Genomic DNA, 23273 nt, shown 5'->3' with positions numbered 1-23273 from the left:
ATTCCCAGTCCCACTTCCAGTTTCTTTTTTTTTTTTTTTTCCCCACTTCCAGTTTCTGAGTGGTTAATTGGATAAGAGTCTCATGGAGACCTTCCTCCCTGGGCTGGCTTTGAACTGCCATCCTCAGCCATCAGCCTCCTGAGTAGCTAGGATTGCAGGCATGAGCAACAGGCATCAGGCCCAAGTGTTTTTTTCTGTTTTTTTTTTTTTTTTAATCTTTTTGTATCTGTGTGTAACCATAAAGTTTAAATATATAGGCTGGGCATGTAGCCAGCGTGCTCAAGGCCCTCGATTTGATCCCCAGCAATTGCAGGGAAAAAGACTAAATGTAATTGTTTCATATGTACATAAATAGTATTATATTGAAAATACCTTTTTTGTTTAGAATTGTTTTTTTTGGGGTCCGGTTGTGGGGCCTAAACTCTGGGCCTGGACACTGTCCCTCAGCTCTTCAGCTCAAGGTTAGCACTCTACCACTTGAGCCACAGCGCCACTTCCGGCTTTTTCCTTTTTGCTTATGTGGTGCTGAGGAATTGAACCCAGGGCCTCATGCATGCAAGGCAAGCGCTCTACCACTGAGCCACCTTCCCAGCCCCTGAAAATACCTTTTTTGTAGCCTTCTTTTCCTAAATTATGTTTAAAAAAGTATCCATATTATACATGGCTCCAGTTATTTATTTTAGCTATTAATAGTTTTAATTGCATAAATTGCCACAATTCATTTACCCATTCTCTAACAATAGGCTTTGTTTATAGTATTTTATTTATTTATTTATTTCCAGTCCTGAGACTTGAACTCAGGGCTTGGGCTCTGTCCCTGAGCCTCTCTGTACTCAAGGCTAGTACTCTACCACTTGAGCCACAGTGCCACTTCCAGCTTTTTCTGTTTATGTGGTACAAAGGAATTGAACCCAGGGCTTCATGCATACTAGGCAAGCACTCTACCACTAAACCATATTCCTAGTCCTGCAGTATTATATAACAACAAATAATGCTGCAATTTCTATACTTACACAGTTTGCCTATACATATTGTTGGAATTTGTCAGTAAAAAAGCTGGATGCAAGATTCTAGAACTTTAAAAATATGAAATAGCTCAGATATATAGAAATTTAAATGCTAGAATAAACTTATTAGTTAATACCACATAGCTTAAGGAATGACATTATTCATACAGTTCATTAATTCCATGCCTTCTAAGGACTTGCTTGCTTCTTCTTTTTATTTTATTTATTTATTTTATTGAGGTGAAACCTAGGGCCTTAAACACATTAGGCAAGTATTCACCCATTGATCTATATCTTCAGCTTGCATAGAGGGTTTTTTTTTTTTGTCATTGGGCTGGAACTCTGGGCCTGGGCACTGTCCCTTAGCTCTTCAGCTCAAGGCTAGCACTCTACCACTTGAGCCACAGCACCACTTCTGGTTTTCTGGTGGTTAATTGGAGAGATGAGTCTCACAGACTTTCCTACCCAGGCTGGCTTTGAATCGATCCTCAGATCTCAGTCTCCTAAGTAGCTAGGATTACAGGTGTGAGCCACTGGCACCAGCTGCATATAGTTGTTTTTTGTTTTTTAATTGTAGTGGGGATTGAACTTAAGGGCCTGGAGTTTGTTAGGCTTTGTACCTCCCATCCTCTGCACACTACTTTTTTGCACTAGTAACAAATTGAGTGTTTACTGTTTCCTTAAATTTCCTTTATTATATATGTCATAATTTGGATTTTTCTTTTCTTTTAAAATTTGGTTTTTAAATATGCTTTTGAATTCCTTCTTTTTAAAAAAATTAGCCTCTGGGGGCTGGGAAGGTGGCTCGGTGGTAGAGTGCTTGCCTTGTATGCATGAGGCCCTGGGTTCGATTCCTCAGCACCACATAAGCAGAAAAAGCCAGAAGTGGCACTGTGGCTCAAGTGGTAGAGCACTAGCCTTGAGCTGAAGAGCTGAGGGACAGCACCCAGGCCTAGAGTTCAGGCCCCATGACTGGCAAAAATAAAAAATAAAAAAAATTAGCCTCTGTATAATATTATTAGTGAATTGAAGTTCTTTACCTGGTTTGCTACAGACAGCAGTCTGCATCTTGCGGGAGAGATTAGTCAAGTCACATAAGAAGTTATAAACACGATGGCATTCAATTTCATCCCAACCTGCTATTAAAGTCTGAGGAAAATAAGATAAAGAAAACATTTATAATCCTCAAAAAAAGAAAGAAAACATTATAGACATTCAAAAAATCAAAATGTTAAGTTACTATTCCCTTATGACTGTAGTTTTTTTGTTTTTGGTAGGTCCTGGAGCTTGAACTCAGGGTCTAGGTGGTGGCCCTGAGCTTTTGTGCACAAGGACAGAATCTACCACTTTCAGCCACAGCTCTATTTCTGTTTGTTTGTTTTTTTCCTAGATAAGAGTCTCAGGACTTTCTTTCTTGGGCTGGTTTCAAACTACAACCCTCAAATCTCAGCCTCCTGAGATTATAGGTATGAGCCATTGGTGCTTGGCTGTGTATAACTGTTTTTAACATATGATCAAGGTAATTATAGCATCACTAGGGAGGTATTCAAATACCAACAATTTACATAATCATTATAGAAATGCTCTCAAATTCAGCTTGTTTTTAGTTGAAAAGTAAGTATCTTTTTTTTTTTTTTTTGGTTGGTCGTGGAGTCTGAACTCTGGGCCTGGGTGCTGTCCCTCAGCTCTTCAGCTCAAGGCGAGCGTTCTGCCACTTGAGCTACAGCGCCACTTCCGGTTTTCTAGTGGTTTATTGGAGATAGGAGTCTCACAGTCTTTCCTGCCTGGGCTGGCTTTGAACTCTTCCTCAGATCTCAGCCTCCTGAGTAGCTAGGATTATAGGCGTGAGCCACTGGTACTGGCCCTAGCTGAGTTTTTGATCCATCCTCTCCCAGTCTCCTTCCTTTTTTTCCTTTTTGGGCAGGCTTATAGCCCAGGCTTGGCTTGATCTGCCTGGGATTGTAGGATCACACCACCATGCTTTGTGGCTTCTGCTGTTTTATTTATTTATTTGTTTTTTATTTTTATTTTTTGTAGGTCGTGGGGCTTGAACTCTGGGCCTGGGTGCTGTCCCTCAGCTCTTCAGCTCAAGGCGAGCGCTCTACCACTTGAGCTACAGCGCCACTTCCAGTTTTCTGGTGGTTTATTGGAGATAGGAGTCTCACAGTCTCTCCTGCCCGGGCTGGCTTTGAACCGCGATCCTCAGATCTCAGCCTCCTGAGTAGCTAGGATTACAGGCGTGAGCCACCAGCGCCCGGCTTTGCTGTTTTATTTTTGTAGAACTCCTTTACACTCCTCCTCCATGCTTTCATTTATGATATTGCTTACAAATAATAACTATCTTTTTTTTTCTTTTGTTGGTCATGGGGCTTGAACTCTGGGGCTGGGTGCTGTCCTTGAGCATTTCAGCTCAAGGCGAGTGCTCTACCACTTGAGTTACAGCGCCACTTTCAGTTTTTCAGTGGTTAGTTGGAGATAAAGAGTCTTTTGCTTTGAACCTCCTGAGTAGCTAGGGTTTTGGTGTAAGCCACTAATGCTGGGCTTAATTGCATAAGTTCTTTTTTTTGGGTGGGGGGAGGGGAGGTCCGGTTGTGGGGCCTGAACTCTGGGCCTGGATGCTATCCCTCAGCTCTTCAGCTCAAGGCTAGCGCTCTACCACTTGAGCCATAGCGCCACTTCTGGTTTTTTCCTTTTTGCTCATGTGGTGCTGAGGAATCGAACCCAGGGCCTCATGCATGCAAGGCAAGCGCTCTACACTGAGCCACCTTCCCAGCTCCGCCTCCTCCTTTGTTTACCCTTCACATCCCTTCCCAGCCTTCCCTTCCCTTCCCCCCCCCCCCCCCAAGTCTGTGAGATTCTTATCTCTAATAAACCACTAGAAAGTGGAAAGTGGTGCTGTAGCTCAAGCAGTAAAGCGCTCGCCTTGAGCTGAAGAGCACAGGGAAAGCGCCCAGGCCCAGAGTTCAAGCCCTACCACCGACAAAAAAACAAAACAAAACGAAAACCCCACAACTAACTGTATATCAGTAGTTTAAAAATTAAGCTGCAGGGGCTGGGAAGGTGGCTCAGTGGTAGAGCGCTTGCCTTGCATGCCTGAGGCTCTGGGTTCGATTCCCCAGCACCACATAATCAAAAAGAAAAAAAGCTGAAAGTGGTGCTGTGGCTCAAGTGGTAAAGTGCTAGCCTTGAGCTGAAGAGCTGAGGGACAGCGCCCAGGCCCTGAGTTCAGGCCCCATGACCAGATCCAAAAAAAAAAAAATTAAGCTGCAGGGCTGGGAATGTGGCTTAGTGGTATAGTGCTTGTCTAGCATGCATGAAGCCCTGGGTTTGAATCCTCAGTACCACATAAACAGAAAAAGCCAGAAGTAGTGCTGTGGCTCAAGTGGTAGAGTGCTAGCCTTAAGCTAAAGAAGCTCTGGGATAGTATTGTCCAGGCCCTGAGTTCAAGTCCCAAGACAGGCAAAAAAAAAAAAAAAAAGTAACCTGCAAAAAAAACCCCATTACACTGGGTTGGGAAGGTGGCTTAGTGATAGAGTGCTTGCCTAGCATGCATAAAACTTGGGTTCAATTCCTCAGCTCCACAAAAACAGAAAAAGCTGGAAGTGGCACTGTTGGCTCAAGTGGTAGAGCCTTGAACAAATGAAGCTCAGGGACAAATGCCTAGGCCCTGAGTTCAAGCCCCAGACTGGCAAACAAACAAATAAAACAAAAACCCACCACACGGAAGCTGGGTATGGTGGTGCACACTTGTAACGCCAGTACTCAGGGAGGCTCAGGCAGAGGATTCTGAATTGGAAGCCAATCTGAGTTATCTAGTGAGACTCTGTCTCAACAACAAAAAAAGTTAAGCTGTAATCTCCAGCACCAAAAAGCTAATTTTATTCCTTCTGGAAGGAGAGAAACTGGTAATGGCTATTATTTCTGGTGAAGAGATGTGAATGAGGAACAGACCTAGTAGGTAGACTTTTAACTTTATTTTGTACTTTGAAATTTTGAACTATAAATGTTAAGTAATATCTATTACTTATTCCAAAGACAGAAAGACAAAAACAAGTTGAAAAAAAAAAAAAAAAAACTCTGCATGGGCTGGGAAGGTGGCTCAGTGGTAGAGCACTTGCTTTGCATGCATGAAGCCCTGGGTTCGATATCTCAGCACCACATAAGCAAAAAGAAAAAAGCCGGAAGTGGCGCTGTGGCTCAAATGGTAGAGTGCTAGCCTTGAGCTGAAGAGCTGAGGGACAGTGCCCAGGCCCAGAGTTCAGGCCCCACGACCGGACCCCCCCCCCCCAAAAAAAAAAAAAAAAGGTCTGCCTTGGAAGAGGGTTAGAAGGAGCTCTTGGAATCTGTGTAGTTGTTTTCTGACAAGGTGGGGCACAATGCAAGATTCTCTCAGATGTAGTACCGACTCCTCAGATTGCTATAATTTTTTTTTTTTTTGGGTCGGTCGTGGGCTTGAACTCTAGGCCTGGGCACTGTCCCTAGGCTCTTTAGCTCAAGGCGAGCGCTCTACTACTTGAGCCACAGTGCCGCTTCCATAAGTTTTAATTTAGATAATACATGCACACTGTTTAAAACAGTGTCTGGCATATAGTAAAGGCTTAGTAAATTTTTACCTCCTTTGTTTACAATAAAAAAAAAAAAAAAACCTAAGGGCTGTGAAGGTGGCTCAGTGGTAAAGCGCTTGCCTTGCATGCATGAGCCCTGGGTTCGATTCCCTAGCACCACATAAGCAAAAAGAAAAAAAGCCGGAAGTGGCGCTGTGGCTCAAATGGTAGAGCGCTAGCCTTGAGCTGAAGAGCTGAGGGACAGCGCCCAGGCCCAGAGTTCAGGCCCATGACCAGACCCAAAAAAACCAAAAAACAAAAAAACCAAAACTAGGGGGCTGGGAAGGTGGCTCAGTGGTAGAGCACTTGCCTTGCATGCCTGAGGCCTTGGGTTCGATTCCTCAGCACCACATAAGCAAAAAGAAAAAAGCCGGAAGTGGTGCTGTGGCTCAAGTGGTAGAGCACTAGCCTTGAGCTGAAGAGCTGAGGGACAGCACCCAGGCCCAGAATTCTGGCCCCATGACTGACAAAAAAGCAAACAAACAACAAAAAAACAAAACAAACAAACAAAAAAGCTGGGTACTGGTGGCTCATGCCTGTAATCCTGGCTACTCAGGAGGCTGAGATTTGAGAATCATGGTTCAAAGCCAGCCCAGGCAAGGAAAGTCCATAAGACTCTTTTTTTTGGGGGGGGGGGCGGGTGAGGGGCGATCCGGTCGTGGGGCCTGAACTCTGGGCCTGGGTGTTGTCCCTCAGCTTTCAGCTCAAGGCTAGCACTCTACCGCTTGAGCCACAGCACCACTTCTGGCTTTTTTTTTTTTCTGCTTATGTGGTGCTGAGGAATCGAACCCAGGGCTTCAAGCATGCAAGGCAAGTGCTCTACCACTGAGCCACATTCCCAGCCCCCATAAGACTCTTTTTTTTCCCATAAGACTCTTATCTCCAATTAACCACCAGAAAACTGGAAGTGGTGCTGTGGTTCAAGTGGTAGAGTACTCACCTTGAGCTGAAGAGCTCAGGGACAATGCTGCCCAGGCCCAGAGTTCAAGCCCCATGACTGACCAAAAAAAAAAGAATAAATAAAAATAATGAAAAGCAATCGAAAGGAAAAAGGACTGGAGTTGTGGCTCAAGTGACATAACTCTGGTCTATCAAGTTCAGGGCTGTAAGCTCAAACCTCAGTACTGAAAATAAATAAACAAACAGGCTGGGCACTCATGGCTCACACCTGTAATCCTAGCTACTCAGGAGGCTAAAATCTGAAGTTCACTGTTCAAAAGCCTGCTCACGAAGGAAAGTCTGTGACATTCTTTTTCTTCTTCTTTTTTCTTTTTTGTTGGTCATGGGGCTTGAACTCTGGACCTGGGCACTGTCCCTCAGCTCTTCAGCTCAAGGCCAGTACTTTACCACTTGAGCCACAGTGCCACTTCCAGCTTTTTCTGCTTATGTGGTGCTGAGGTATCAAACCCAGAGCCTCATGCATGCAAGGCAAGCACTCTACCACTGAGCCACCTTCCCAGCCCTTGTCTGTGACATTCTTATCTCCAGTTAACTACCAAGTGGTAGAATTCTAGCCATGGGCAAAAAAATCCCTAAAGGACAGAGCCTATGTCTTGAGTTCAAGCCCCAGTATTGTCACACACATACATATAAAATGTTCTTGAAATCATTCAGCTGATTTCAGAACTTAATAACTAGTCCAAGAGTTTAAACAATTATATATACATGTGCACACACATCCATACCCTCATAATGTTTTCAGTCTTTACAACTGGCTAGGGGCTGTTGATATAGTTTATTGGTATAGTGTTTACTTAGCAGTCATGAGGTCCTAGGTCAATTCCTGTGTGCATGCATGAGCACATGTGTGTACGCGTGCATGCACACACATAACTGGTATGGTGGTGCATCTATAATTCCAGCTACTCAGGAAGATGGAGGTATGAGGGTTGTGGTTCAAGTCTGGCCTGGGCAAAAATTAGTGCAAGACTCTGCTTGAAAAACAAAGTAAAAGCAAAAAAATTCAGGAGGGTTCTGAGTTCAGTCTCTAGTTAAAAAAAAAAAAAAAAGAGGGATGGTGAAGAGAGCTGGAAATTTCAAGGACATTGACATGGAGTAAATAAATGTTAAACATTATATATCAGTTACAAACAGAAAATCTCAGATTATAGAAACGCTATTAGGTCATATTCTAAGGGTAGCAGTCTCTACTACTACTTGAGCCACAGTTCCACTTTAACCTTTTTGGTAGTTTATTGGAGATCAGTCTCACGGGCTTTCTTCTCTGGGCTGGCTAAGAACTGCGATCTTCATATCTCAGTCTCTTGAGTAACTACAATTACAGATATGAGCTACCAGTGGCTGGCAAATACACACACACACATATACAGAAATAAATATATATACATATATTTCTAAGATTATTATAACTTCTATTAGTCTACAAAAGGATAGATTCCATACTCTGTTAATAGCTCTAAAAACATTCCTTTCTTCTTTCACTAAAAAAATGTACCTGTAAAAATATGCCATAACATGGTAATCCTAAACATTGCATGGGAGCTGCACAGCCATTAAATTTGAAACAGGAAATCTGTAAAGAGAACAAGTGAAAATTCTTCATTTTCAGTGGATTTGTAAAATGATTTAACATTTAAATTTAATGGAATATGTAATGTTATTTTTTTCAGTATATATTCTGTTTCACAAAGTGTTATGGAGATTACAAAAGAAGAATGAAACATAGTCTCTGTCCTTAAGGGACTTACAATTTATTTAGGAGAATAAGATATACACATATGAAATTACTACAATAACTCAGGATGGAATATATAGGATGTTAAAATGAATAAATACCATACTGGACAATATGAAAACAGGGAAATAGTATATTCAGAAATGATAAAAAAAAAAAAAACTTATTTAGCCAGGGATGAAGTATCTATCTATAAGCCCCATACTCTGGAAGAGAATGAGATAGGGGAATGGAGACTTGGAGGACAGTCTGGGCTACATAGTGAGGACACGGTCCCCCATCCTCAAAAAAAAAGCCTGGGGCTGGGAAGGTGGCTCAGTGGTAGAGTGCCTGCCTCACATGCATGAGGCCCTGGTTCCATTCCTCAGCACCACATAAGCAGAAAAAGCTGGAAGTAGTGCTGGGCTCAAATGGTAGAACGCTGGCCTTGAGCTTAAGAGCTCAGGGACAGCACCCAGGCCCAGAGTTCAAGCCCCACGACCGACCAAAAAAAAAAAAAGCTTATGATGAATACATGCAAAATAAACCAACATCTTAAAGTAGAGCTCAGATATAACAAATAGAAAATATTGATGAGAGAAACAATAAGGGCAAAATGTATGGAGGTAAAATTAATAATGTTTATTTAGTAATAAAGATAGAACCATGGTACCCAGTGCTGGCAGCTCAGGCCTGTAATCCTATTCAGAAGGCTGAGATTTGAGGATAAAAGTTCAAAGCCAGCCTGGGCAGGAAAGTCTGTGAGACTCATCTCCAATTAACCACTTGAAAACTGGAAGTGCCACTGTGACTCAAGGTGTTAGGGCACTAACATTGAACGAAAGAGAGCCCAGGGACAGTGCTCAGGTATTGAGTTCATGACTGACAAAAAAAAAAGAAAAAGAAAAGAAAAGAAAAAGATAGGACCACTTAATTAGGCTTATAGCAGTAAAAAGTAGCCAGTGAAAGATTTTGCTGTGAGATTTATTATTTTCAAATACTGTGGTTTGAACTCAAGGCCTCATGCTTGCTAGGCAGGCTTTATGCCACTTGAACCATGCCCTCATCCTGATCAACTTATCTTGATGAATGAAAGTGATGCTTTAAGTGGGGTGAGGGAAAAACTTTGAATTAAACTAGTATACAGAACTGTTTGGTGATTGGCCAGATGATGGAAGGATTATCTGATTAAATGCTACATGAATGGGTAGACCAAACCAAATAGTACATGGAAAATTGTCAGTGCATGAGAATAATTTGCATACTGTTGAGTATCGGCCTGAACATCAGACTGGATATATATTGGTTTTGTATAGTAAAACTCAGTCATATCAAGATTATGTCTAAATACATTGATATGCATTCCCAAGTGAATTATGAGAAAAAAATTTGCCATATTATATATTAAAAATACTTTCCCTGCAGAAGACTAGATCTAAAATACCCAGGGACATGAAAATGTACACAGGACTCTAGGTATTCACACACAGTGAGACTAAAGGAAAATACTCAGTGGAGGAATACACAGGAGCACTGCCTCTGTCCCTCTGATCATATAAAATAATATTTGCCTAAATGAATTCCAGGAAATGGAAATAAGTATTTTTTGTGTGTCTTGCTTGTTTGTTTATCTGTCTTTGGGGAAAAGGTAAAAGGGTCACAGAAGTGGAGGGACAAAGGGTGAACAAATGCAGCAGTGGTATTTACTTGACACTATGCTGAAAATGAATGCTGAAAATGTGGGTGGGGATGGGAGGGAAAAACTGAGAGAGAGCATGAATAAGGGGGTGACATTGTCCAAAAAGAAATGCATGCATTACCTGACTTTGAAATGGTAATCCCCTCTGTACCTCACCTTTATAAAAACAATAAAAAATTGCTCTCCAGGCCTGGGGGAATAGTTTTGTGGAAGAGCACTTTCAGTAGTATGGGAGAAACTCTGGGTTCAGTCCCTAGCACCACACAAAAAATAAACAAATGCAGCTTTCCTAATGTTTTTGTATATTCAAAATTAAAGATTTTAATATTCAGAAATTATTTCATTTTAATAAAATATACAAGTCATTGCTTTGTTACTTTTTTCTTGGTGGTGCTAGGAATTGAGTTTAGGGCCTTATGCTTACTCTTCCATTTGAATCACATTCCCAATGTGTAGGTTTTCCAGTGAGGAGATTTTCAGGTTTTTACCCAGGCAAGGCTGGGCTACAATCTTCTTTCTTGTGCTTCCACATGTCATTGTAGATGACAGGTTTGTGCCACTGCCCCAGCCATTGTGCTTCCCCTGTAGTTGGGATAACAGAAGTGCACACTTTGCCCAGCCATTCATTGAGATGGAATCTTACTTTTTTTTTTTTTTTGTCCATTATAGGGCTTGAACTCTGGACCTGAGTGCTCTCCCTGAGCTCTTCAGCTCACAGTGAACGCTCTACCACTTGTACCACAGTGTCACTTTTGGTTTTCTGGTGATTAATTGGAGATAAGAGTCTCACAGACATTCCTGCCTGGGCTGGCTTTGAACTTCTATCCTCAGATCTCAGCCTCCTGAGTAGCTAGGATTACAGGCTTGAGCCACTGGCGCTTGGCCTCACTAACTTTTATACCTGGGATGGCCTCTAAGCAAAATCTCCTGATTTCTACCTCTCAAGTAGCTAAGATTACAGGCTTGAGCTACCAGGGCCTCTCTTAAATCATAATTTTAAAATAAGTTTCTCAGGGGCTGGGAAGGTGACTCAGTGGTAGAGTGCTTGCCTCACACGCATGAGGCCCTGGGTTCAATTCCTCAGCACCACATAAGCAGAAAAAGCTGGAAGTGGCACTGTGGCTCAAGTGGTAGAGTGCTAGCCTTGAGCTGAAGAGCTGAGGGACAGTGCCCAGACCCAGAGTTCAAGCCCCACAACTGACAAAAAATAAAATAAACTAACTTTCTCAGGGTTCCTATCTGGGATAAAAATACTTTTGAATAAACCATGTTTTCTTCTCTATATACATACCAGTGATAAATTTATAAATTGAATATAGTAAGAGGATAACAATAATAACTAGTAATACACAGAAAAATGATAAAATACAGTGTACTAAAGTTACCAACATCATTATTGTTTCACTTTGGGACTATTATTAAGCAGAATGAAGTTTGCTTAAACTCAAGCACTGTGATACTACAATAGTGGGTCTGATAATCAGCTAGCTATAGGGTGACTAATGAGAACAGGATATGCTGCATGGATACAATGAACAAAGAGACGAGTCACATGGCAGGTGGGTTGGAGCAGGATGACAAGAGATATCATACTACTTAGAATGATGCACAATCTAAACCTCACATATTGGCATTTTTCATTTAATACTTTCAGACTATAGTTGACTATATGTAACTGGAGTTGTGCAAATGGGAACATGACTATACTATACTACATCTCATGTTATATAATCTCTGAGTACCCAGGAGAGTATTAGATTACCAATGATCAATTTTTTAGTACTAATTCATGAAATTCTATTAATTAATAATAGATTTAAAATGAGTATAAGATTTTAGTTATAAGATATCATGGTCTATATAGCTTAATAATAAGATATCTTAATAATAGTATGCTAATAATAAGATATCTTGATCTATAGTTCAAGAGGCAGAGTGCTTTTTAGCATGTTTAAGGCCCTGGATTCAATCCCCAGTATCACATACACATGCAAAATTACTGGAGATAGAGATTGTGAGCTAATTCAAAAATATCATCTTACTTCTGAGAGCTTCTTGTGAATGTACCTCAGTCTTTCCTTGGTGGGTAGCAGCAATGTACATCTTTTAAATAGTAGACCTGAGAAAGTAAAGAGACACAAGAAGAAAATAACAATGTGATCAATTTTAACATATCTAATAACACCATAATTTTCTGAAGTCCAGTGTGGTATACTGTTATGGCATTCATCAAGTGATTCTGGTGTTCATCTAAGAGGCTAAGAGACCTAAAGTCTTGGGGGAAAAAAAATGGTGACATTGAGCTGAGGACTGGTGGCTTGCACCTGTACTCCTAGCTAGTCAGGAAGCTGAGATCTGAGGATCACCTTTGGAAGCCAGCCTGGGCAGGAAAGTTCATGTTATTCTTATCTCTAGTTAACCACCAAAAAATGGGATGTAGAGCTGTGGCTCAAGTGGTAGAGTGCTAGCCTTGAGCAAAAATGCTTAGGGATAGTGCTCAGACCCTGAGTTCAAGCCCCAGGACTGGCATGCATGCATACATGTACACACACACAAATATATAAATTGTGAAATGGATTCTACAGGACATAGATGGAAAGCATTTAATTTAAAGACATACAATAAGGGGCTGGGAAGGTGGCTAAGTGGTAGAGCACTTGCCTTGCATGCATGAGGCCCTGGGTTCAATTCCCCAGCACCACATAAGAAAAAAGGAGCCAGGCGTTGGTGGCTCACGTCTGTAATCCTAGCTACTCTGGAGGCTGAGATCTGAGGATCCCGGTTCAAAGCCAGCCCAGCCCAGGCAGGAGAGACCTTGAGACTCCTATCTCCAATAAACCACCAGAAAACCAGAAGTGGCGCTGTAGCTCAAGTGGTAGAGCGCTCGCCTTAAGCTGAATTGCTGAGGGACAGCGCCCAGGCCCAGAGTTCAGGCCCCACGACCGACAAAAAAAATAATAAAGAAAGGAAAAAAAGCCAGAAGTGGCGCTGTGGCTCAAGTGGTAGAGCGCTAGCCTTGAGCTGAAGAGCTGAGGGACAGCGCCCTGGACCAGAGTTCAGGCCCCACGACCAGACCAAAAAAAAACCAAACAATAAAATATAAAGATACTCTAGGAAAAATTAAATAAATAACCAACCCTTAGGGGTTGGAGGCACAGCTCAATTGGAAGAGCAGTCTTGGATCTAAAAAAAGATACACTAGGGAAATTTTCTTTATTCCATAGAAAACAGATTTCAGGGCTGGGAAGGTGGTTCAGTGGTAAAGCGCTTGCCTTGCATGCATGAGGCCCTGGGTTCAATCCTCAGTACCACATAAGCAAAAAGAAAAAAGCCGGAAGTGGCGCTGTGGCACAAGTGGTAGAGCGCTAGCCTTGAGCTGAAGAGCTGAGGGACAGCGCCCAGGCCCAGAGTTCAGGCACCACGACCAGACCAAAAAAAAAAAAGAAAACAGATTTCATTATCTCTTGTAATTAACTTTTTTTAAAAAGGAAAATATTTTAAGAGTTGTAAAACATGGAAAGAATGAGAAAAGAGATTTTGTGTTCATGAGTATTTAAAGTTTCAGAAGTCAGAAGTCATTTTTTGCTCACAGTAGTTCAGTTTAAATATCTATCTATTCCTTTTATGGGGATTACATGGTAGGAATGTGTAGGATTTTGTGATCAGACATTTTTCAAAAGGAAAAAAGGCCCTTCAACTTCTCAGTAAGATGTGACAGCAACTATAATGACAAGTGTATGATTTGTTTCCTTTAAGTATTCTGATTTTCCTAAAATGGCAGTACATTGTTAAAACATTCTTATAAAAACAAATGTCTTCGAACTAAAAATACACATGGAAAAAAACTAGCTACTTAAATATCATGACTTTCTTTAGTTTTTTATATTCTGCATATTTACCTTTTTGCATAATAATTATATAATTCTAAAAAAATCTATAGGAATCTAATGTACTTTTTTTAAAGGGGGGAATGTGCTGGTACTTGGGTTTAAACTCAGGGTCTAGTTTTATTTATTTATTTATTTATTTTTGGTCGGTTGTGGGGGCTGAACTCTGGGCCTGGGCGCTGTCCCTCAGCTCTTCAGCACAAGGCTAGCACCCTATCACTTGAGCCACAGCGCCACTTCCGGCTTTTTTCTGCTTATGTGGTGCTGAGGAACTGAACCCACGGCCTCATACATGCAAGGCAAGCACTCTACCACTGAGGCAACTTCCCAGCCCCCAGGGTCTAGTTTTATCACTCAAGGCTGGGGCTCTACCACTTGAACCACAGCTCCACTTCTTGCTTTTAGCTGGTTAATTGTAGATAAGAGTGTCATAGACTTTCCTGCAAGAACTGGTTTCAAACTGCAATACTCAGATCTCAGCGTCCTGAGTATCCAGGATTAGCAGCTTATCAGCAGAAGTCACCAGTGGCTGCCTACATTTGGGTACCACATGATCAGAATTGAATTTAAACATAAACACTTCCCCCTTTTTTTTTGGGGGGGGGGGAGGGTCAATCATGGGGCTTGAACCCTGAGCTTTTTTTGCTCAAGGCTACTGTTCTACCATTTTGAGCCACAGCTCCACTACACTTCTTATTTTTTACATAAAAAGAATTTCTTTTTTGGGCCAGTCTTGGGGCTTGAACTCTGGGTCTGGATGCTGTTCCTGAGCTCTTCAGCTCAAGGATAGCACTTTGCTCTGTCACTTGAGCCATAGTGCCACTTCCTGCTTTCTGGTAGTTAACTGGAGTTCAGTCTCACAGACTTTCCTGCCTGGGCTGGCTTTGAACTGCTATCCTCACATCTCAGCCTCCTGAGTAGCTAGGATTACAGGTGTGAGTCACCAGCACCCAGCTAAAAACTTTTTTTATTTTTATTTATTTATTTTGGGTCCAGTCGTGCGTGGGGCCTGAACTCTGGGCCTGGTCCCTGTCCCTCAGCTCTTCAGCTTAAGGCTAGCACTCTACCACTTGAGCCACAGTGCCACTTCCGGCTTTTTTCTTTTTGCTTATGTGGTGCTGAGGAATTGAACCCAGGGCCTCAGGCATGCAAGGCAAGCGCTCTACCACTGAGCCACCTTCCCAGCCCATAAAAACTTTTTTTTTGCCAGTCATGGGGCTTGAATTCTGGGCCTGGGTGCTGTCCCTCAGCTCTTCAACTCAAGGCTAGCACTCTACCACTTGAGCCACAGTGCTACTTCTGGCTTTTTTCTGCTTATGTGGTGCTGAGGAATCCAACCCAGGGCCTCATGCATGCAAGGCAAACACTCTACCATTGAGCTACCTTCCCAGCCCCCGTAAAAACTTCTTTTAGATTAAGTTCTTTTCCTCTCATTTTGGCATCCAGTCTCATGGTATATTATAACTGGAGATTTTAAACTATAATTGTATTTTGATCACTTTTTCTACTGTAAAACTCATATTTTTAATTCAAGTTGCAATTTATCATAAAACCCAATATTGGCTGACTTTTAAATTTTCTTTTAAAACAAAGGTACTCTGCTTTTAGAGACCAACTTTTTAAATTGTTCCTATTAAAATAGAGTCAGACGTAATGTTCTTTCCACACTGGCCATCTGCTTGGTTCTGTATGAAAAAGCAAATTAAAATTTATAATCTTCTGAAAGTGTTATTTTAATGTCTGGAAACAAGAACAGATCAGACAGGAGTTACAACACACAAAAAAGGGAAAGTACATCAAACATTTACCAAAAGAACCAGTTATACACCAGGTGTGTGTCAAAAATTAAATGGAAGGTTGAAGGCTGAATAATACCATTTTTTAAAAAAACCAACCAGTAAGATCAATACATATTTGTATGTTAACAGAATTATCTATATAATTGGTGTGTGTGTGTGTGTGTATGTGTGTGTGTACGTGAGATTAGGGTTTAAATTCAGGGCTTTGTGCTTGCTAGAACCAGTTAAGCCAACCCTCTTCCTTTTGTCCCAGATTATTTTTGTTTAAGCAGTTGAGGAAAAAAAGAAATTCATTCTAGCCGGGCGCTGGTGGCTCACGCCTATAATCCTAGCTACTCAGGATGCTGAGATCTGAGGATCGCGGTTCAAAGCCAGCCCAGGCAGGAGAGACCGTGAGACTCCTATCTCCAATAAAACCACCAGAAAACCAGAAGTGGTGCTGTAGCTCAAGTGGTAGAGTGCTCGCCTTGAGCTGAAGAGCTGAAGGACAGCGCCCAGGCCCAGAGTTCAAGCCCCACGACTGACAAAAAAAAAAAAAAAAATTCATTCTGTCAGACCAAAACCACTTGGGGGGGGGGGGTCATATGTGGTCATAGGCTTACCAAATCTAGTCATTAACACTAAAATCAATAACACTCTATTCAGATCACACATCTTGCATTTGTTCTAATTAAATATATTTGTCGAATGTATTTGCATACCAATACAGTATTTTTCTTCTGTGCTGGTTCTGGGGCTTAAACCCAGGGCCTGTCCCTCAGCTGTCCCTTAGCTTCCATTCCCCATCCACCACCAAAGCTAGTGCTCTACCACTGAGCCATATCTCTACTTCTGACCTTTTGGTAGTTAATTGGAGATAAGAATCTCATGGATCATCCCCCTCCCCCTCCCCCCTACAACCCAAAAGTGAGAAAGTTATGATATGACACTCAGATTTCAGCCTCCTGAGTATCTAGGATTATAGGTTTGAGCCACTGGTACCCAATATAATCTTTTTTTATTATCTTAGAGGGAGGCATTCTTGGGCTACTAAAAGGCAGTATGTGCTCAATTTACTATTATATCTTTATTTAAATCTCAACATTTTATTGCAATGCTTTGGTTAATTATAAATTAGTTTCATAGTTAAATTGCTGTCATTAGTCAAAGTTAAATTAAGAATTTTATTACTCTAGGGTGAATAAAAACAATGAATGGGATAAAAGATATACAGGATTATATATCAAGGGAAGAAAGATTATACAGAATGTCCCTTGATAAGTTCAATTTAATTATAATGATTTATTAATAAATGCATACATTGCTTATAAAGGAAAACCATAGGTTCTGGTAGGAAAATAAATGACCCTCCACAATAATGTATTTAAATTTCTTTTCTTTTTCTCCTTTTCTTTTCTCTCTTCTCTTTTCTTTTCCCTTTCCTTCCCTTCCCTCCCTCCCTCCCTCCCTCCCTCCCTCCCTCCCTCCCTCCCTCCCTCCCTCCTTTCCTTCCTTACTTCCTTTCTTGGGCAGTACTGGGGCTTGAACCCAGAACACTGAATTGTACCACTTGAGCCACACCTCCAACCCTTTTTTTCTATTTTTAAGGGCTAGATTATGGTTGAAAGGGAAAAGACATAGAAATAACACTCATTTGAAACACAGAAAATAAAGCATAGAAAATACATCAATTCTCTAAGTTAGTAAGGCACCTATACAATAAGTCTAGGTGGCAATGAATCCACATGAAATTCACCAGGGCTGGCACTTTACATTAAAGTGCATTCTCTGACCTTTAAAGATAAGTGTAAGCAACTTTGTGAAGGAAAAGTTCTTTCACTAAAGAGTAAAAGCATCATACAGATAGGTACATTTTAGGAAGTCCTTTGCATTGCACTAGCCTACAGAAAGAAAATCCTCTTAAATAAGTTTAATTCATTACTTATTGCAATTCTTATTTCATAAATTACCTAGAGATTTGTAGTGCTCCATTATGTAGGAATCCTGATTCTTGTCAGGTAGCTCAGGGTTATGAAAATCCTGTAGTAAAAGTCTTTTACTTCCTGATGAGGTTGAGATATAATTAATAATGTGCTGGTTGACTGTTTTGGACACCATACTTAGCATACTGACATCCTTCACTACAAAAAGAAATATATTTGACAAGAATATCATTATCAGTACAGTCTATGAATAAAAACAAACCTAGAGAAATGTATAATCAAAGGCTGGGAAGGTGGATCAGTGGTAGAGTGCTTGCCTCTCATGCATGAGGCCATGGGTTCGATTTCTTTATTTTTTTTTATTTATTTTTTTGGGTCCGGTCGTGGGGCCTGAACTCTGGGCCTGGGCGCTGTCCCTCAGCTCTTCAGCTCAAGGCTAGCGCTCTACCACTTGAGCCACAGCTCCACTTCCGGCTTTTTTCTTTTTGCTTATGTGGTGCTGAGGAATCGAACCCAGGGCCTCAGGCATGCAAGGCAAGCGCTCTACCACTGAGCCACCTTCCCAGCCCCCATGGGTTCGATTTCTCAGCACCACATAAACAGAAAAAGCTGGAAATGCTGGAAGTGGCTCTACGGCTCAAGTGGTAGAGTGCTAGCCTTGAGCTTGAAGAGCTGAAGGACAGCACCCAAGCGCTGTTAACATGACATTATAATTACAGGTATGCTTCTTTCCTATATCCTTCCTTCCTTCCTTCCTTCCTTCTTTCCTTCCTTCCCTCTTTCTTTTTTGCAGTCATGAGGCCTGAACTCTGGGCCTGGACAATGTCCCTCAGCTCTTCAGCTCAAGCCTAGCGCTCTACCACTTGAGCCACAGTACCACTTCCTGCTTTTTCTGCTTATGTGGTGCTGAGGAATCAAACCCAGGGCCTCATGTATGCAAGGAAAGCACTCTACCACTTAGCCACCTTCCTAGCTCCCCTTCCTTCTTGTGCTTGCCCTGGGACTTGAACTGGGCTTTGAGCTTTCATGCGGAAGGCTAGTGCTCTACCACTTGAGCTACCACTTATTTTTCTTGGGGGGGGGGGAGGGGCGTGTTTAGTTGTCAATAAGAGAACTCAAGGGCTTTCCTACCCAGGCTGGCTTTGAACTGTGATCTTCAGATCTCAGCCTCCCGAGTAGCTAGGATTATAGGTTTGAACCACCAGTGCCCAGCTCTCTTTTTCTTTCCTTTTTGAGATACAATCTTGTTATATAGGGCCATCCTGGCCTAGATCTTATGATTCTTCTTCCTCAGCTTCACAAGTACTGTAATTAGAGATGTAGCACCACACTTGACTTATAGACTTTTTTTCTGTCGGTACTGGGGTTTGAACTCAGGGCCTTTGCACTATCTCTCTGCCTCTTTGTGCTCAAGTCTAGTACTCTACCACTTGAGCTACAGTGCCACCTCTGTCTTTTTTTTTTGAGTAGTTTATTGGAGATAAGACTCTCATGGACTTTTCCTGCCAGGGCTGGCTTTGAACCCTGATCCTCAGATCTCAGCCTCCTGATTAGCTAGAATTACAGGTGTGAACCACAAATGCCCAGCTTAGTTTATAAATTTTTTTAAAAAAAGAGTTGAACATTGTTCTTTCTCATTGTATTCCTTTTCTATCAACAATAGAACTCTAAGGGAGAGGAAGAAGCTTAGTTAAACTGCTACTAGCATTTTAACAGAGCCTAAGATAACAAACTAGTTCTTAGGAAAAATTATAATATTGTTTTGTGTGTGTGTGTGTGTGTGTGTGTGTGCCAGTCCTAGGGCTTGAGCTCAGAGCTTGGTAGCTGTCCCTTAGTTACTTTGCTTAAGGGTGATCCACAGGCACTCGGCTAAAAATTATAATATTTTAGCATCTTATGAAACCTATTCATAGTTCCTAAAACTCACCTGACAAATACTTTAAAATTATTTGGAATATTTCCAATGGCAAAACTTTAAAATGTCCAAATGTTGACATGGTTGGAGAACCTGAATCAAGGATGTTGGAAAAAGAGGCAGATCCACGATTGCAGCGTTTATATTTCTCCTTGGGAATCAAAGTGAAACTGTTATTTATTCTTGATGTCATCTTTTCCTTATACCATTAATTTATCCTGTACAAGAAACAAAGGAGAAAGGAAATTAAAGCAAAGAAGAACTTGTCTTTTTTAATTTTCACTGCTGGAGCTCAAACCTAGGTTTTGTACATGCTAGGTAAGCCTCCTATTACATTTTCAGTTTACTGGTTTTTGTTTTTGTTCTTTTTTTTTTTTTTTTTGCCAGTCTGGGGCCTGAACTCTATCTCTCAGCTATTCAGCTCAAGGCTAGTGCTCTACCACTTGAGCCACAGCGCCACTTCAGGCTTTTTCTGTTTATGTGGTGCTGAGGAATCAAACTCAGGGCCTCATACATGCAAGGCAAGCACTCTACCACTGAGCCACCTTCCCAGCCCATTGTTTTTGTTCTTAAACAAAAAGATCCTCACTTTGATGGGCAATAGCTCTTTTTCCACATTTACGAAAGTTTTACCATGATGTTAATTTATCTCACAATCATTTGAAGACATATAAAATCTTTTGATAAAGTATGAGCCCTATAAAATGAAACATGTATTTGGATGAAACATATTCTAAGAAAAGAAAAATGAAAAACAGGGCCTGGCACCAGTGTTTCATGCCTATAATCCTAGCTACTCAGAAGGCTGAGATCTGAGGATAATGGTTAGAAGCCATCAGGGACAGAAAAGTCCTTGAGACTTTTTTTTTTTGCCAGTCCGAGGGCTGGAACTCAGGGCCTGGGCACTGTCCCTGAGCTTCATTTGCTCAAGGCTAGCACTCTACCACTTGAGCCACAGTGCCACTTCCAGCTTTTTCTGTATATGTGGACTGGGGAATTAAAACCCAAGGATTCATGCATGCTAGGCAAGCACTCTACCACTAGGCCACATTCCCATCTTTCTTTTTTTTTTTTGGTGGTCCTGAGGCTTCAACTCTGGGCTTGGGCACTGTTCCTTCAGCTAAAGGCTAGCACTCTACCACTTGAGCCACAGCGCCACATTGGAGGTAAGTCTCACTACTTTCCTGCTGGGGCTAACTACTCAGCCTCCTGAGTAGCTAGGATTAGAGGCGTGAGCCACCAGTGCCAGGCTTTCTTGAGATTCTTATCTTCAATGAATCACTTAGGAAAAGCCAGAAGTGGTGTTGTGGCTCAAGTGGTAGAGTGCTAGCCTTGAGCACAAAGAGGCTCAGGGACAGTGCACAGGCCCTGAGTTCAATCCCCAGTACCAGCAAAAAAAGAAAAAAAGAAAAGAAAGAAAAAGAACAGAAAAATAGGAAAAGTAGGCATGGGCTGGTGGCTCAAGCCTGTAATCCTAGCTACTCAGGAGGCTGAGATCTAAGGATCGCAGTTCAGAGCCAGGGATGTCAGTGAGACACTTATTTCCAATAAACTACAAACAAAACAAAACAAAAAAACAAAACAGAACTAGAGCTATGGCTCAAATGGTAGGGACAGCACTGAGGCCCTGAGTTCAAGCCTAAGGATTTGTGTGCTTGTTCACGTGCACATACACGCATACTAACAAGTTAATAAGATTTTACCAAATTGCCTGGGAAGGTGGCTCAGTGGTAGAGCGCTTGCCTTGCATGTGTGAGGCCCTGGGTTTGATTCCTCAGCACCACATAAGCAAAAAGAAATAAGTCAGAAGTGGTTCTGTGGCTCAAGTGGTAGAGCTCTAGCTTTGAGCTGAAGAGCTGAGGTACAGCGCCCAGGCCCAGAGTTCAAGCCCCATGACCAGACCCCCAAAAAAAAGAAAAAAAAAAAGGAAGGGAGAGAGAGAGAGAGAGAGAGAGAGGGAAGGAAAGAAAGAGAGGACTGGGTCGATTCCTCAGCACCACATAAGCAGAAAAAAAAAAGCCGGAAGTGGCGCTGTGGCTCAAGTGGTAGAGTGCTAGCCTTGAGCTGAAGAGCTGAGGGACAGCGCCCAGGCCCAGAGTTTAGGCCCCACGACTGGACCCCCCCCCAAAAAAAAAAAAAAAGAGAAAAAAAGAGAAAGGAAGGAAGGAAAGAAGGAAGAAAAGAAGGAAGGGGGTAGGGTGGGGGTCAAGGGGAAAGCGGTAAAGAAGAGGAAAAAAGGGAGAGAATGCAGTCAATCCAATATAGGGCTGGGAATGTAGCTTAGTGGTAGAGTGCTTGTCTAGCATACATGAAACTCTGGGTTCCATTCCTCAGTACTACATAAACAGAAAAAGCAGGAAGCACTGTGGATCAAGTGGGAGAGTGCTAGCCTTGAGCAAAAGAAGCTCAGGGACAGTGCCCAAGTTCAAACCCTAGGATGGCAAAAAAGAAAAAGAAAGATCCAATGTATATACTGCAAAATTAAGAGGGAAAGGGTAAAGTAGTATAGGGATGGGTGTATATGTATATACATATAAACTGCTTTGTTAAATGACTCCTTTGTAAAACTACTTCAAGATAATTAAAAATAATAAAAAAGCATAGAGAAGGTGCACAGGCCCTGAGTTCAAGCTCCAGAATTGTCACCCCTTTCCCTCCCCTGAAAAGAAATACATTTTGATGGCTGAATTTGATTGCATCAAGTGGAATAATCCTAATTTATTTAATCCACAAGGCTGATTTTCACTTTTTACATAGGCATCTGAAGCATTTTCTTTTCTTTTTTGGGGGGGGGGTCCGGTCGTGGGGCCTGAACTCTGGGCCTGGGCGCTGTCCCTCAGCTCTTCAGCTCAAGGCTAGCGCTCTACCACTAGAGCCACAGCACCAATTCTGGCGTTTTCTGCTTATGTAGTGGTGAGGAATCGAACCCACGGCGCCTCATGCATGCCAGGCAAACACTCTACCACGGAGCCACCTTCCCAGCCCTTTTCTTTTTAGCACTACACTTGATAGTGTGAACGCTACTGGGTGGACTTTCCCCTACTTTCTGGAGAAAAACCTTCGAAGAGCCGGGCACTGGTAGCTCAGGCCTATAATGCCAACGCAGAAAAAAAACCGGAAGTGGAGCTGCGGCTCTAATGGTAGAGCGCTAGCCTCGAGCAAAGAGCAGCTCAGCATCAGCGCCCAGGCCGCGAGTTCAAGCCCCAGCTCCGGCACAAAAAACAAAACGAAAAAAACCCCTTCGAAGAACACCTCCCTCCACCCCGAGACCACCACAGAGGTAAGCTGGCTAATGGAAAGGCAATTCACCTGGCGAAGACATTTTTTTAACCCCTTAAAAACACGAACTTATTTCCACAAGGAAGGGCTGGGGATGGGAACATTTTTGTTTTGGTTGTTTTTTTTTTTTTTTTTACCACAGATTTCGATCGTTTTCCGGCTAAAGAATCACTGGAGAGAAGAACTTAGTCGGGTTACCAGAGAATCCTCAATTTTTGTAATGTTTCAGGAAAAAAAAAACAAAAACGAAAATCTCCTCAGGGTTTTCTCGCCCGGCAGCAGGAGGAAGGCGCTCCCAGCAGCTCCAGAGCCCGTTTCCCGCCACCCAGGCGCTCCCCAGCCTCGAGACTAGTTTAGAACTCTCCCAGGAGCCCCAGCGGGAGGAGGCCCCGCCCCCTCATGAATATTCAAATAAGCCTTTTTGTCTGCCCTCTCCCTTCATACATAACTTAAATACTTCCCAGGAGCCACCACGGAAGAAGCCCCG

General features: G+C 42.2%; 1 protein-coding gene across 1 annotated transcript in view; it reads right to left on the bottom strand.

Moving 5' to 3' along the window:
• Fbxo47 (F-box protein 47) overlaps nt 1–19700 on the bottom strand; it is a 33138-nt gene extending 13438 nt beyond the window's left edge. The window contains exons 1-5 of the mRNA XM_042674161.1: nt 19520–19700; nt 17620–17790; nt 12027–12103; nt 8067–8144; nt 2048–2156 (exon numbers count right to left, since the gene is read on the bottom strand). Coding sequence (XP_042530095.1) covers nt 2048–2156; nt 8067–8144; nt 12027–12103; nt 17620–17790; nt 19520–19700 — 616 coding nt within the window. The remainder of the gene's footprint in view (nt 1–2047; nt 2157–8066; nt 8145–12026; nt 12104–17619; nt 17791–19519) is intronic.
• Between the last annotated feature and the right edge of the window lie 3573 nt (nt 19701–23273).

Source organism: Dipodomys spectabilis, unplaced genomic scaffold (assembly GCF_019054845.1).
Source record: "Dipodomys spectabilis isolate Male_0828 unplaced genomic scaffold, ASM1905484v1 ptg000018l, whole genome shotgun sequence".
Lineage (NCBI taxonomy): Eukaryota > Metazoa > Chordata > Mammalia > Rodentia > Heteromyidae > Dipodomys > Dipodomys spectabilis.
The sequence above is the reverse complement of the archived record's forward strand: the minus strand, read 5'-3'. Positions and strand labels throughout refer to the sequence as shown.